Source organism: Petaurus breviceps, unplaced genomic scaffold (assembly GCF_028583685.1).
Source record: "Petaurus breviceps papuanus isolate PSGF00001 unplaced genomic scaffold, PetGlider_PUasm1.0 172, whole genome shotgun sequence".
Lineage (NCBI taxonomy): Eukaryota > Metazoa > Chordata > Mammalia > Diprotodontia > Petauridae > Petaurus > Petaurus breviceps.
In genome coordinates this window covers 4,018,943-4,033,065 of record NW_027185755.1, presented here as the reverse complement: position 1 = coordinate 4,033,065, position 14,123 = coordinate 4,018,943, and the positions used below count along the sequence as shown (strand labels likewise).

General features: G+C 46.5%; 1 protein-coding gene across 1 annotated transcript in view; it reads left to right on the top strand.

Annotated features, from left to right (window-relative positions):
* Positions 1-11,178, top strand: part of LOC138157537 (lysosomal alpha-mannosidase-like) — a 15,723-nt gene extending 4,545 nt beyond the window's left edge. Inside the window, 16 exon segments of the mRNA XM_069083180.1 lie at positions 1-15; positions 94-201; positions 312-393; positions 396-421; positions 657-821; positions 1,045-1,142; positions 1,286-1,415; positions 7,749-7,867; positions 7,949-8,050; positions 8,232-8,319; positions 8,602-8,643; positions 8,645-8,683; positions 8,788-9,030; positions 9,126-9,281; positions 9,372-9,480; positions 9,659-11,178. The exon segment at positions 1-15 is cut by the window's left edge and continues 86 nt beyond it. Coding sequence (XP_068939281.1) covers positions 1-15; positions 94-201; positions 312-393; positions 396-421; positions 657-821; positions 1,045-1,142; positions 1,286-1,415; positions 7,749-7,867; positions 7,949-8,050; positions 8,232-8,319; positions 8,602-8,643; positions 8,645-8,683; positions 8,788-9,030; positions 9,126-9,281; positions 9,372-9,480; positions 9,659-9,774 — 1,638 coding nt within the window. The 3' untranslated portion in view covers positions 9,775-11,178.
* Positions 11,179-14,123: the final 2,945 nt, after the last annotated feature.

The window sequence follows — 14,123 nt, the reverse complement described above, 5'->3', positions numbered from 1 at the left end:
TGGGAGCAATGTGAGGTATGGCTGTGGCCCAGGGACCCCCACAGAAGGGGAGACTGAGGCCTTACTGGAGGCTGATCCTCATGCCTCTCTCAGGTGCTGGTGAGCAATTCATTGGCAAGTCTGGGAGGTTCCCAAGAGGATTTTGTGTTCTGTAATCACCTGAATATCAGTGTATGCCCCCTGAGCCAGAGAGCTCCCAGTGTAAGCTGGGTCCTGGGGCAGCTCAGTGGGCTTGGGGGGATGGAAAAAGAAAGGTTGCTGGGCATGGGGCTGGTACGGGGACTGGTCTGACTCTTCCATTGGCCCTCCAGTTCCTGGTCATCCTCTACAACCCCCTGGGATGGACAGTGAACTGGATGGTGAGACTGCCAGTCAGCAACTGGAACTTCTGGGTGCCAACCAGCAGACTGTGCCTAGTGAGGTAATTACCTCATATTTCAAACACCTTCTCCAGAATATTACTAGTACCTAATCTCCCCCATAACCACCAGAGAGTGTAATCCCCAAATCCCTCTAGTGACATCATTCACTGTCCTCACATGGGTGAGGCTTTGGAATCCTGCCCCTCTAATGGGTTGTGTCTTGGAGACAAAAAGAGGCTACATCTGTGCCTCAGTTTCCCCTCATTAAACAACATCCCGGCCCCTTCCACCAAGGTTGTTGCTGTGTCTGGTGAAGGAATGAGTACCTCCCCTCCTGAGCTCCTCTTCCCAGCCTCAGCCCCTCCCCTTGGCTTCAGCATCTATTCTGTGACCAGGCTGCCTAAACGGGGGCCCACTCTTGCAACCCCTATACCTGCTACCCTGGTCATCCAAAATGAGGTGAGTCACTGAGGCTAACTGAGGAGAAATGTGAAACATCTTTGAGCTGGGATGGGAGGTAGAAGGAAAAGAGAACTGGAGCTATGTCCCTCAGAGTTCAACCTCCTAGGGAGACCTAGGGAATAGTCTCCCAGCTCTGAGCTGGGTCTAGCTCTGGGGACCAGATCAAAGGCTCTTGCTGTACATTTCAGCAATCTGTCTTCCTGTCTGTCTGTCCATCTAGCACATTAAAGCCACTTTTGACCCAGACATTGGACTCCTGCGAGAGATTGAGAACCCGGACCTGGGCCTGAGGCTGCCACTCACCCAGGCCTTCTACTGGTAAGGGGGTCCTGGAGAGGACAATTGGGGGAGAAAGAGGGAGGGGATAAGGAGGGTGCAGGAAGTCCCAAGGAGGACAAGAGGCTTAGAGGAGAGCCAGACCAAGGCATCATTCTTCCCCTCCTCTTCCCACCCCCAACCAGGTACAGAGCCAGCCATGGGGACAACAGAAACTCACAGGCCTCTGGTACCTACATCTTCAGAACCCAAAGCTCAGTGCCATTTCCTGTGAGAGACAGGGCTCAGCACAGGACCCAGACTCATCTAGTACAGGTATGAGGTGGGATGTGGCCACCAAGCCTGGCAAACACTTGAGGCACTGTGAAGAAAAGGAGAGGGGAAAAAAGGTTTCTTATGAACCTTTTGGATAAAACAGCCTAAAGGGTGGGGTGGAGGGTGGGGGGATTAGCTAAGAATGTGTGGGTGGATATACTTCCTAGGGCCTAGGGCAGACTGGGAGAATTCCGAAGCCCTGACAATGAGCCTGGCCTTGTGAAGCAGATGAGTGAAAGCCGACAGCTGGGCTTGTCCCAGTGGGGTGGAGGATTTGGGGAAGCTAGATGGCCTTGTGGACAGGGCACCTGACCTAGAGTCAGGAAGATCTGAGGTCAAATCTGGTCTGTCACTTGCTAGCTGTGTGAGATCCTGTTGGCCTCAGTTTCCTTATCTGTAAAATGACCTGGAGAAGGAAATGGCAAACCACTCCAGTATCTCTGCCAAGAAAACCCCAAATGGGGTCAGGAAGATTGGACATAACTGAACAAAAACAAATGTGTATTTGGGGGGAAATACATTAATAATTAGAATATATATATATCACTCTTTAAAAGTTACAAAATGTTTTACATGCATTAACTAGTCTGCACCTCACATTGACCCTATGAGGAGGTAATAGCTGGGTGTATCATCCCCATTTTCCTGAAGATCCTGAGGCTCTTTGAGGTTAAAGATTTGACTGAAGTCACCCAACTAGTAAGTCTCAAGGTTGGTATTCCATCCCAGTTCTTGACTCCAAGCCCAACGCTATCCATTGTGTCACTATGGGTAAAAGAGGTTGTTTCTTGGGGCCCAACTGGAACAAAAGAATAAGAATTGGCCAAGAGAATAAGAGATGCCCTCTGAGGGTACCCAGTGGACCCCATGCCCAAACAAGAATACTTTCCTGTGCCATCCCTGACTAGTGGGCATTCATCATCAGCTGCAAAAACCCCATTGACAGGGGAGTCCCTCACTGCCCCTGAAGCAAACTATTCCACTGAATAGTTTTTATTGTTAGTTTAACCTGTCTCCCCCCCCCCCAACAACAACAAAACCAACACCAAAAAACACAAAAAACTCCCGGCTAACCTGAGTTGCATCCAATTTTTAATTTTCAGGGCTACCCTGAGATAATCTTTGTCTCTTTTGGTCCTACCCCAATCCCAAAGTTCAATCCTGGGAGATCTCCAAAATAAAGCTTTGAAATAGTTCATATCAAGATTGGCCTCCAATGTGGATAACAGGGGCCCCAGTTCCTGTAAGATGCTCGGTGTAGCAAGGCATATGGGTTAAGGACAACCTCTAAGTGATTCCAAAACACCCCCTGGGAAGTAGTTCATTGGCTCCTCTTCTGAAGAGCAATCTTTTGACATTTTTATAGTCCCTCTTTCCCATAAGGGAGGTCCCACATGGTTCCCCAAGACATGTAATACCAACTAGACTCCTCTTGGGAATTAAACATATGTGGTGGGCGTGGTGGTGGGAAGAAGCTGCTGACTAAAAAATTTCTCTCTTATCAAACTTCATTATCAAAATAACTCACTGGTATGGTGGGGTGTAACAAGGTCCAAATTTCTTTCCTTCCCCAAGTGACAGGTTTCCTTAACAGCTCCTTCAGCTGCCAAGACCATATGGACAATTCTCTTCTTTATCCAAAAAGGCAAAGATGCTCAAAAAATATCCCTATCTTTCTAGGAAGTCTGATTCCTAAACTAACAAACTTGGGAACTTGATCTTGGGGGATCACACATAAAGCAATACCCAAGATTGGAAGTTTCCCTTTCCTAGTTAGAAGACTAAATTTTGGAATATATATATGTATATAAGAACACATAGCACCAGCCCTGGACTCAGGAGGACCTGAGTTCAAATCGGCCTCAGACACTTAACACGCATTAAACGTGTGACCTTGGGCAAATCACTTAACCCCAATTGCCCTGCCTTTCCCCCTCCAAAAAAAAATAGGAACACAAAATCCCTTCTCTTCACAGGAGTTTGGGGTTCAAGAACATTGTCTGTGAGCCCTCTTCTCAGTCTGAGATGTCTACTTCTGCAATGTGCTCCTGTAGGAAATTTTATCAGTGCCCTTGCTTGCCACCATCAGTAGGCTAATAATAATATTTATATGGCTCTTCCTATGTGCCAGACACTGCTAAGCACTTTACACTTATACCCATTTGATCCTCACAGCAATCCTGTGAGGTAGGTGCTGTTGTTATCCCTATTTACAGATGAGGAAACTGAGGCAGAGAGCCATTAAGCTCCTTCACATGGCTAGTAGGGGTTGGAGGTCAAATATGAACTCAGGTCTTTCTGACTCCAGGCCTAGTTCTCTATCCACTGCGCCACCTGGTGGTTACTATCTGTCATTCTCCTCTCAGGCTGCATGCAAGTATATGTTTACCACTGTCCTGTGTTTCTGCAAAAGTTGCCAGCCGCTGTTCTCCCACCTCTATTGAAGCACTCTGTTTTATATCTGATTTTTTCCCAACTACATGTGAAAAATTCTTTTTCATTCATTTTTTAAAATTTTGAGTTCCAAATTCTCTCCCTCTTCCTCTTCCCTCCCCCTGCTCATTGAGAAGGCAAGCAATTGATATAGATTATACATGTGCAGGTATGCAAAACATATTTCCATATTAGTCATGTTGTGAAAGGAAAGAGACCTCCCAAAAAAAAACCTCAAGAAAAATAGTTTAAAATATATATATGTATGTATAAAATATATATATATATATATGCTTAGGGATGGCTAGGTGGTGCAGTGAATAGAGCACCGGCCCTGGAGTCAGGAGGACCAAAGTTCAAATCTGACCTCGGACACTTAACACTTATTAGCCATATGACCTTGGGCAAATCACTTAACCCCAATCACCGAGGCTTCCCTCCTCCAAAAAGCAAATATATATATGCTTATCAAAGCACTCTAGAAGAAAGTTGAAAGCAAAAACACAAAAATGAGCCTGAAAATGGCTGAGTTAATCAGTCATCTTAGAGCTATCCTCAGTCATTGAAAAACAGCCAAGAATTCTCTGCCTTTAAACAAGGGATCAATGGGCATGCCCATACTAAGAATGGGGAGATACTGTCCTGAGCCCAGGCAATGACTTATCCCTGTGAGATGATCAAATTGGATCAGAGATTTCCCCAATCAAACTTCCCAACCCCTGCACTTGAAACACACCAGGAATTTCTTTTTTATATCAAGGTTAAATCTGTTTCTCTGGAATTTCTATACACTGCTTCTAGCTCTTTTCTCTGGGGCAATCAGAACAACAACAACAAAAATCACTGATTTTGAATTAGTAGGCATCTTTTTTTTTTTTTTTGCCTTTTGAAGAGCAATTGGGGTTAACTAACTTGCCCAAGGTTACACAGCTAGTTTTTTTGTGTGTGTGTAGGTGTTAAATGTCTGAGGCCGAATGGAACTCAGGGCCTCCTGACTCTGGGGCCAGCGCTTTACTCACTGCGCCACCTAGCTGCCCATTAGTAAGCATCTTTGAGGCCATCTAATCTAACTCTCCCATTTTACTGATGAAGGAACTGACACCCCTTCAAATACCAGAAAAGTCATCCAACAGCTTAGCTGGTCCTAGAAAATTCATTTTACAGGTTTGTTAGGTTGTAGGTCACCTTGCCTAGAATTGTAACTAATCAAAGACCCTTGGGACTCTGCCTTAGGGTGGGCAGTTTGGAGGGTACCAATATGGACCACATGTACTGCTTAGAAAAGCAAAATACAGCAAAGGGAGCCTGAATTTGGATTCTGGAGGAGAATTGGAAAAGAGGATGTTTGGGTTCTAAGAGGTTATGAGCCCCACCTCTTTGCTTCCTCCTTCTCTCCCTTCCATCCATAAAAAGCTTTCCATATTATCTTACTCTACCTCCTTATCACAGTTTTTCCTTTCTTTCCTTCCTCCTTTCCCTGCAAACTGGCCTCTCTTCTACCATTCTTTCCCCAAGCTGTGGTACCTTCCCTAGCAAGTGGATTAATAATCCTAGTTTCTTCCTACCTATTATGTGGGAAGGAGCCAATTTGACTGGGTCCTTCTGGTAGAGTAGAATAAACATGGAACTCCAAACAAACCAAATCCCTGAGGTCCTTCCAACTCTGATAGTCTAGTCCCTAAATTTCTAAAGTAACTAATTCTTCCTCCCACTCAATTGGATTTGTTTTAGTTATGTGTATTATTTTTTCTTTTAAAAATGTTGAAATCTTTTCTTTCCATATTGCTTTCATCTCCCTAATAAATCCTTCTCCTCCTACCCAGAGGACCATTCCAAAGAATAAAAAAGAAAGAGGGAAAAGGTGGTTCAGCAAAACTAACCAGCATATCCGCCAATTCTGGCATGATATGCCACGTTCTACACCCATGGTCACTCACCTGTGCAAAGAATGCAGGGAGGGGCCTTCCCTTCTCTCTTCTTTGGGGCCAAATTTAGTCATAATAATTACACAGCATTCAACTGCAATTTTGCCCTTGTTCTTTCCATTTGCCGCCACCTCTATGAACAATCTCTTTCCTTGTTCTATTTAGTTCACTTGGCATCAGTTCTTATTTCTTCCCATGACTCCCTGAATTCTTCATACACCTTTCTTTTTTTGTTTGTTTGTTTTGCTTTTTGGAGGGCAATTGGGGTTAAGTGACTTGCCCAAGGTCACATGGCTTGTATTTGTGTTAAGTGTCTGAGGCCAGATTTGAACTCAGGGCCTCCTGACTCCAGGACTGGTGCTCTACTCACTGTGCCACCTAGCCACCCCTTCATACACATTTATTATGGGGCAGTCAATGATCTCTCATGTTTGCATACCACAATTTGTAGAACCATTCCCCAGCCGACGGGCATAGACTTTACTCCAATTCTTTACTACCGCAAAAAAGACTATGTGACCTTTGGCAAGTCACTTAGCACCAATTGTCTTGCCTTCTGCCCTCCAAACAAAAGACAAAAAAATCAAAGTTCATTTCCTGAGAAGAGCTTATTGATTGTTGGTAGAAAGGAGGGATCTGGATCTTGGATAGGAGAATGCTGACACTGACCGTGGTGCTGGACCCGAGTTTGGTTACCCCTCCATGTTGGCTTTATTTACTTTGCCCTGCCATTGCCCATGCTCTTTCCCTGGTTCTTCTTTCTTTTCTCTGCATCATTATGGGCAAGTGTTCCTCTATTTCCCCAAATCTTCTTGTCTGTTGTTCTTTGTTGTTGCTAAGTTACTTTTCAGTTGTGTCTGACTCTGTGATACTATTTGGGGTTTCCTTGGCAGAGATACTGAAGTGGTTTGCCATTTCCTTCTCCAGGCCATTTTACAGATGAGGAAACTGAGGCAGGCAGACTTGCCCAGGGTCACATAGCTTAGTGCCTGAGGCTAGATTTGAACTCACAACCACGAGTCTTCCTGACTCTAGGACAGACACCTCACTGACTCAGCTTTACCTATGCCACTTCCCCAGCACTAGCCAGAGAACATTTAGCTCAGTGGGAGAGTTTGGGAAAGCGCAGTAATACTAATGGGTTCCCTTCTGGTACTTTTCCCCTGGTGAATTATTCATCTAAGAGGTATAGTGGATAGAATGCTAGACTTGGAGAAAGGAAAGTCTGAGTTTGAATCCTGCTAGCTTTGGGACTTCAGGCAAATCTCTTAACCTGTCTCAGTCTCAGTTCCGTCATCTGTAAAATGGGGATAATGATAGCACCTGCCTTAGAGGGCTGTTATCAGAATCTAATGAGATAATATGTAAAGCATTTTGTAAACCTTAAGACACTCTATTAATGTTAGTTATTATTATTTCCTGGGAAGGGGGGAGGGGAGAAGCTACCCCAAATATTGAAAGTATAGGCAGAATGGAAGGAAGAAAAGGAAGGGTTGCTACTCCTAGAAAGTGGCACCATCAAAAGGGGGGCTGCTGGTAATTTAGGGTCTAGTGTGGCAGATCTTGGAATCCAGGCAGCCTGCTGGCTCAGTGAGAGGCTGTGTAGCATACTGGAAAGAACAGTGGGTTTGGTGTTGGGGGCCCCAGCTATGCCACTCACTAGTGGGACCCCTTGGGCGAATTGCTTAATAAGCTTTGGAGGCAAAGCTGGCTGCCTAAAATCAGGGACCAGAGGCAGGGCCTCAAGGAAAGTAGAGGGTCTTGTTAAGACAACAGGATTCTGAGCATTTGTTAGCTTCCGGCAAGAGACAGAATGGGATGAGCAGGAAGCCACACATCATGGTCCAAAGAAGTCAGCAGACCTGTAGGCTTGGGTGCATCCTTTAGGGAGGGGGTTCACTCGCAGACCTGGAACAGGCTGGCTACATTCCCCCTTCTCCTGCCAGGGCCTAATCTCAGTCCTTTGTGCCTCCAGATGGCCCTGGTGCAGGAGGTGCATCAGAATTTCTCTGCCTGCTGCTCCCAGGTTGTGCAGCTGTACCCTGGGCAGAGACACTTGGAGCTGGAGTGGACAGTGGGGCCTGTGCATGTGGGGTGAGGGGCCAGGGGAGGGATGAGGTAGAAGGGATGGAGGAGATGAGTTGGTTTTGACTTTCTACTTGTGCTCCCTTACAGGAATGGCTGGGGGAAAGAGGTCATCAGCCTCTTTGACTCCCATTTAGAGACTGGTGGGCGTTTCTACACTGACAGCAATGGACGGGAGATCCTGGAGAGGAGGTGGGGATTTCAGACACCCACTTACACATAATCTAAGACTCCAAACCAAGTGGAAATATATTATCCCAAGCCTGTGGAGCCCTGAGGGGAAGTGAAGCAAGAAACTGGGGGTTCAATGGTTCAAAATTTAATCAAAGCTCTTACTAAGTGCTAAGGTCTTTCTCTAACCTAATTCCCCTAGGAGAGACCATAGGCCCACGTGGGACCTGAAGCAGACTGAGCCTGTGGCTGGGAACTACTACCCTGTCAATAGCTGCATTTATATCATGGTATCCCATGAATATGTGTATCTGCATTAGGTAGCCCCCAATAAACATATTTACATCACAGTAACACCCAACTTTCACAGCTGAATCATGATAACCTCCACTCTACCATGTGCAGAACCACTTCAGGCCCTGCTACCATCTTCCCTTCAGTATTCAGATCCCTGTTCCCTCTCTGTGCCTCTGGCCTTTGGGGACCTGGAAGCAGGCTGCCATGGAGCTTGGAGCACCCACCCACTGTCCCAGAAAGAATCGTCCTGACTCTCCCCTGCTCTTACCCCCCAGGATGGGCAGATCCAGCTGACAGTGCTGACAGACAGGTCCCAAGGGGGGAAGCAGCCTGAGGGATGGTTCCCTGGAGCTGATGGTGAGTTAGGTGAAGAAGATGGGGAACATGGGGAGGGAAGATCTCTGGGATGTGTGTTGGCACAGCTCTGTGCCCCCAAGGCTGAGGCCCCAGTGCTCCTGCAGGTTCACCGGAGACTGCTCTTGGATGATAACCGCGGGGTGGGGGAGGCCCTGCTGGAGCCCGGGGATGGGCCTGGCACAGGCCTGGTGGTTCGGGGCAGACATCTGGTGCTGCTGGACACAGTGGAGGCAGCGGCTGCTGGACACCGCCTACAGGCCCAGAGAGAAGCTTTGGCCCCACAACTGATGCTGGCCCCCATGGGGCAGGGCACCCCATATAGCCCAACAACCCCTCCACTCACACAGGTGAGAGTGTGTCCAAGACCCAGGAGGGCAGGCCTTAGCAAGGAGGAGACTTTGCTCCATGGCCCCATCTTTCCTCCCTCCTCCCTCTGTGGCAGTTCTCTGGACTTCAAAGAGAGCTTCCCCCATCTGTGTACCTGCTGACCCTGGCCCGCTGGGGCCCCAACACAGTCCTGCTGCGCCTGGAGCACATTTTTGAGCGGGGAGAGGGCAACTTGTTCAATCTGTCCCAGCCAGTGACCCTGGACCTACAGGTGAGTAGAGGGGAGGACCAAGAGAAGGGCAGAGGGAAATGGGAGAAGACCCCACCCATCCCCATCCCCATCATCTCTTTGGTCTCTCAGGATCTGTTCTCAGCCTTCACCATCAACCACCTGGAGGAGACCACTCTGTCAGCTGACCAGCCACTCTCCAAGGCCACCCGGCTTCAGTGGAAGACCAGCACAGGAGGAGGTACTGGGAGGGGAGGGGGCAGAAAAGCTCTTCTGGTCCCTGTCCCTGGGGAGCCCCAGAGTGTGGCTGGGGTGGGGCTTGGTAGGTAGGGCTTAGTACAAAGGAGGGGCATCTTGGGGCCTGGGCTAAAGTGTGACATGCTGTTCATCTTCCTGTCTCTCTGGTCTCCCTCTAACAGGCCCTGCTCCTCTGCAGCAAGCTCCCACCCTGGACCCCTCAGCTGTCACTCTCCAGCCCATGGAAATCCGTACCTTCCTGGCCTCTGTCACCTGGAGGAAGGAAAGGGCCAGATGAGGTTCTGGGTCCTGAGCTAGCCTTCACAGACCATGCTCTCTCTCCCCAGACTGGACCAGAGACAGCTTTCCTGTCATTTCCTCAGGGTTTCTATCATCCCAAAAGATGTTAAAGTGCTACAGCTGTGCCCTCTGCTATCTACCCTTGTGTGTTTGTGTATGTTTGTGTGTATTTGTGTATGTGTTAGGGTCGGGGACGAGGAGATGAGGCAAGGTGGCCACAGAAGGGCTTGACTCTTCCCATGCAGGACCCTTCCCCAGAGGCATCTGGGACTAGAAAACAATGGCCCCATCCACTGGCCCTATTTGTCCTGCCTGTGGCTGCCCTCTTGTGACCACAGGCTGAGGCAGAGCTGCAGAAGAGACAGAGGGAAGGAATTTGGCCTTCATTTTGGACTGTTGTTCCCTCTTCCCTTTCATCTCCTCCTCCCTCCACCCCGTTTCCCCCCCCCCCCCATGAGAAGAGGGCTGGGATTAGATGGCTAGAATTTAGGTATCCCAGCTCCCTGTGTGACTCCATGTGCTTGTCCCCTGCCCACACCCAGCCCTTTACCATGAAAGGAATACAATCTCCTCACTGGGAAGGCTAGAACCAGTAATGTGCTGGTAAGTGTTTAACTGGCTCTCTTTGAATAAAAAAAGTACACACACTCTTTTAACCATAATATGCATGTTTAGCATTTTCTCCATCAGTTTCTTAAGCCTGGACAGTCAACAAAACAATAAATCAAGCCCCAATTTGTAGGCTTTGCAGTTTTCCAAATGTAAATGCTCACACAGAAAATTTAATAATCAGCTCTCCAGGGTCCATTTGAGCTGGCTCTAGCATGTCCTTGGTAGAAGTCTAGCACCTGTGGTGGAATTGAAGTATAGAAAGGCCTTCAATCAAATCCCATACCTGACACTTACGAGCTGTGTGACCAAGACACAAGTTACTCCAAGCTTCACTTTTCTTATCTGTAAAATGGGTAGTGTACTACCAGTAGCACTTACCTCACAAAGGTATTCTTAATTGGAAGGGACCTTAGAGGTCATCTTGTCCAAACCCTCCAGTCATATCTCCTTGCCTTCCACAATGCTCCTGACCCTCACCCTCCCCACTAAGGATGTTACTGAATGCTTTGGCTAAGTGGTGCAGTGTATAGAGCTCCAGGCCTGGAGTCAGAGAGACTCCTGTTCCTGAGTTCAAATGTGACCTCAGACACTTATTAGTTGTGTGACCCTGGGCAAGTCACTTAACCCTGGTTGACTCAGTTTCCCCATCTATAACATGGGAATAATAATAGTACCTACCTCTCAGGGGTGTTGTGAGGATTAAATGAGATGATATTTGTAATGTGTTTTGTAAGCAGTAATACAAATGCTAGCTAGCTATTGTTATTAAAATTTAAGCCATTTGTCCTGAGCTCTTTTTCTCCTCATTTCACCACGTCTGACACCATTCCCTAGTATCTTCTCCTTTTCCCCAGTCTCTGAAGAAGAAATAGACCTTCTCCTTGCCAATCATCTGGAAAGGGAAAAGGAAGGGGAAAGAATAACCTTTTATTAAGCACCTACAATGGGCAAGGCATTTGTAGCGCCAATGCAATATTTACAGCACCCTCAATCACAATAAAGACCATGACTATAAGTATCACATGACATTTGATAGCAAAAATATACCAGACTCTCCAAATAGAGGATAGAACTGAAGCATTTATTTAGACATTAGAAAACCAAATCCCAAAACCAGTAAGCCGATTCCAACCTAGTACCAAAGATATTCAGAAGCCATAATAATGCTGAGAGCCGCAGCATCCTTCAGCCTTCCCACAAACCAATACAAGATCAATATTTACTCACAAACCTCTCTCTTCTTGCCTGAGCATCCTCTCTCCCCCACCGTCTCACTAGCTCTGACCAGCTTCCTGTGGGCTCTGCTTCCCTTCAGCAAACTCCTCCCACCACAGGCTCCATGTGACTACATTCAGGGGGCAGAGTTTACTTTCAAAGCAGGGGGTGTCTTCAAACTCCCCCCTAGGTCTATTAAGGGGCAGGGAAGATCTTCAAATTCCCATTCCCATTACAGCACTGTGCTAAGTGCTTTACAAATATCCTCATTTGATCCTTATAACAACCCTGTTTTGTTGTTCAATTGTTTTCCAGTTGTGTCCCTTGAGGTTTTCTTGGCAAAGATATTGAAGTGGTTTGCTATTTCCTTCTCCAGCTCATTTTACAGATGAGGAAACTGATGCAAACAGGGTTAAGTGACTTGCCCAGGGTCACACAGCTAGTAAGTATCAGAGGCTGGATTTAAACTGAGGTCTTTCTGACTCCAGACACAATACTCTATCTACTTCTCCACGTAACCGCCCTGTAACAATCCAGTTAGGTAAATGCTATCATCATCATCATCATCATCTTTGATCCCATCTCCTCCATTTTCTCCAGAAGATTGCTTCCACTGTCATCTCCTCTTTCTTTCTAATCTTTAATTTCTGTCTATATACTGGTTGCTTCCCTGCTGCCTAAAAAACACACTCCAGCCTCTTCTATTCTCTTTTTAAAATTTTTTTTTGTCTTTTTGGAGGGGGCAATTGGGGTTAAGTGACTTGCCCAAAGTCACACAGTGACCTTGTGTTAAGTGCCTGAGACCAAATTTGAACTCAGGTCCTCCTGACTCCAGGGCTGGTGCTCTATTCACTGCACTACTGTCCCCAGCCTCTCCTATTCTTTAACAACAACAACAAAAAAAAGGAACCCAGAAAACAAAACCTTCACTAGATCCTACCATCCTCATTCTTATCCTATGTCTCTCTTACTCTTCTTAGCTGCATACCCTGAAAAAGCCCTTTCTTCTCATTCCCTTCCAAATAGTTTGTAGTCTAGTAGTTTCTAACCTCACCACTCTATTGAAACCTCTCTCCAAAATTGCCAATATTCTCTTCATTGCCAAATCTAATGGTTTCTTCTCCACGATCATCTTCTTGATGTTTCTAAAGCATTTGACACTTTTGGCCACACCCTTCTTTAGTACCTCTCTGGCCTTTTGTGAATCTCTTCTCTCCTGGCTCTGCTTCTGATTTTTGTCAGGTCTCTTTTTCTAGATCTTCTCCCATGTCATGCCTGCTGACTGTAGGTGTTCCCTAAGGCTGACTTCCGAGGCATAAGGGAACTGCTCTCCCTTGGCTTGCCACCTTCAGCTCTTTGCTTTTTTACAAGGCCCCCCAAAGTATGGCCAAGTCTCTCACTTAGTCAGAATGGATTTGCTGTCAATTTGACTCCAGTTTCCCACTTAGTCTGAGGTCTTTGATTAATTGATTTGAGGCAGGTTCTCACCTGATTATATCAGGGCATAACATCTCATAACTTATTTTTAAGTGGAATGGAGGTAATTGTCTACTGGGGTGAGTAACCCCTAACCCTTACACTCTTCCCAACCCACTCCTATTTAAATATTTGCTCTCCTCAGCAAATCTACTAGAGTGTTTGGCAAAGTTCATAGTCTCAAATCCTGGATAGCTCTTTAATGACTTGGTGAGTTTTCTCACAATTTTAAAAAAAATGAATAAACATTTGTTGAAACATTTTATTTTACATTGCCTACATTTTCCCCAGTCTCCCTCCTCCCCAGAGCCATCTCCAAAAGCCACTGTCCTTTTTGTCCTCAGAATTTTATGCTAAAAAGTCTTTGGAAAAGTCTAGGTGACACAGCTCATTAGCAGAACCAGCAATTAGCATTCTTCCAAATATATAGTGATGTACAAAGTTCTAATAGGTTACTGGCTGTTTTGGTGCTTGCCAAAGTCCTCCCACAAGTTCAAAATAATAAAGAAAAAAAGGCAAAAGGAAAAGAAAGTGAGCCTCCTTTCTCAGAAGGAAAGCCTGGTTCTTTATAATGTTCCTTGAGTGTGTGAGGTTCTCCCTCAAAGATTAGGGGCATGAGGTTGATGGGTAGCCACCCCCTTGACCTTCATGTGAGGAGCCAAATAGATTTTCTTGGTGCTTGCATAACAAAGCATTGCTTTATATATATATTAGGCCTTTTGGAGGGCAGTTGGGGTTAAGTAACTTGCCCAAGGTTACAGGCTAGTTTTTATGTGGGGGTGTTAAGTGTCTGAGGCCGGAACTCGGGATCCTCCTGACTCCAGGGCTGGCACTTTACTCACTTTGCCACCTAGCCGCCCCCTTGAAGCACTGATTTATAAAACAATGGACTTCTGGCTCAGTCAGGTAAGGAGTGCTACAAAAAAATTGGCCCTTGATCAGTGGAGGGAGGGCTTGGACACTTTGGCCTCTCCATTTCCTACTAAAGAATCCATTAAGAGGCACAATGGAGTCAAAAAGCCCTGAGCTTATATACTTACTAAT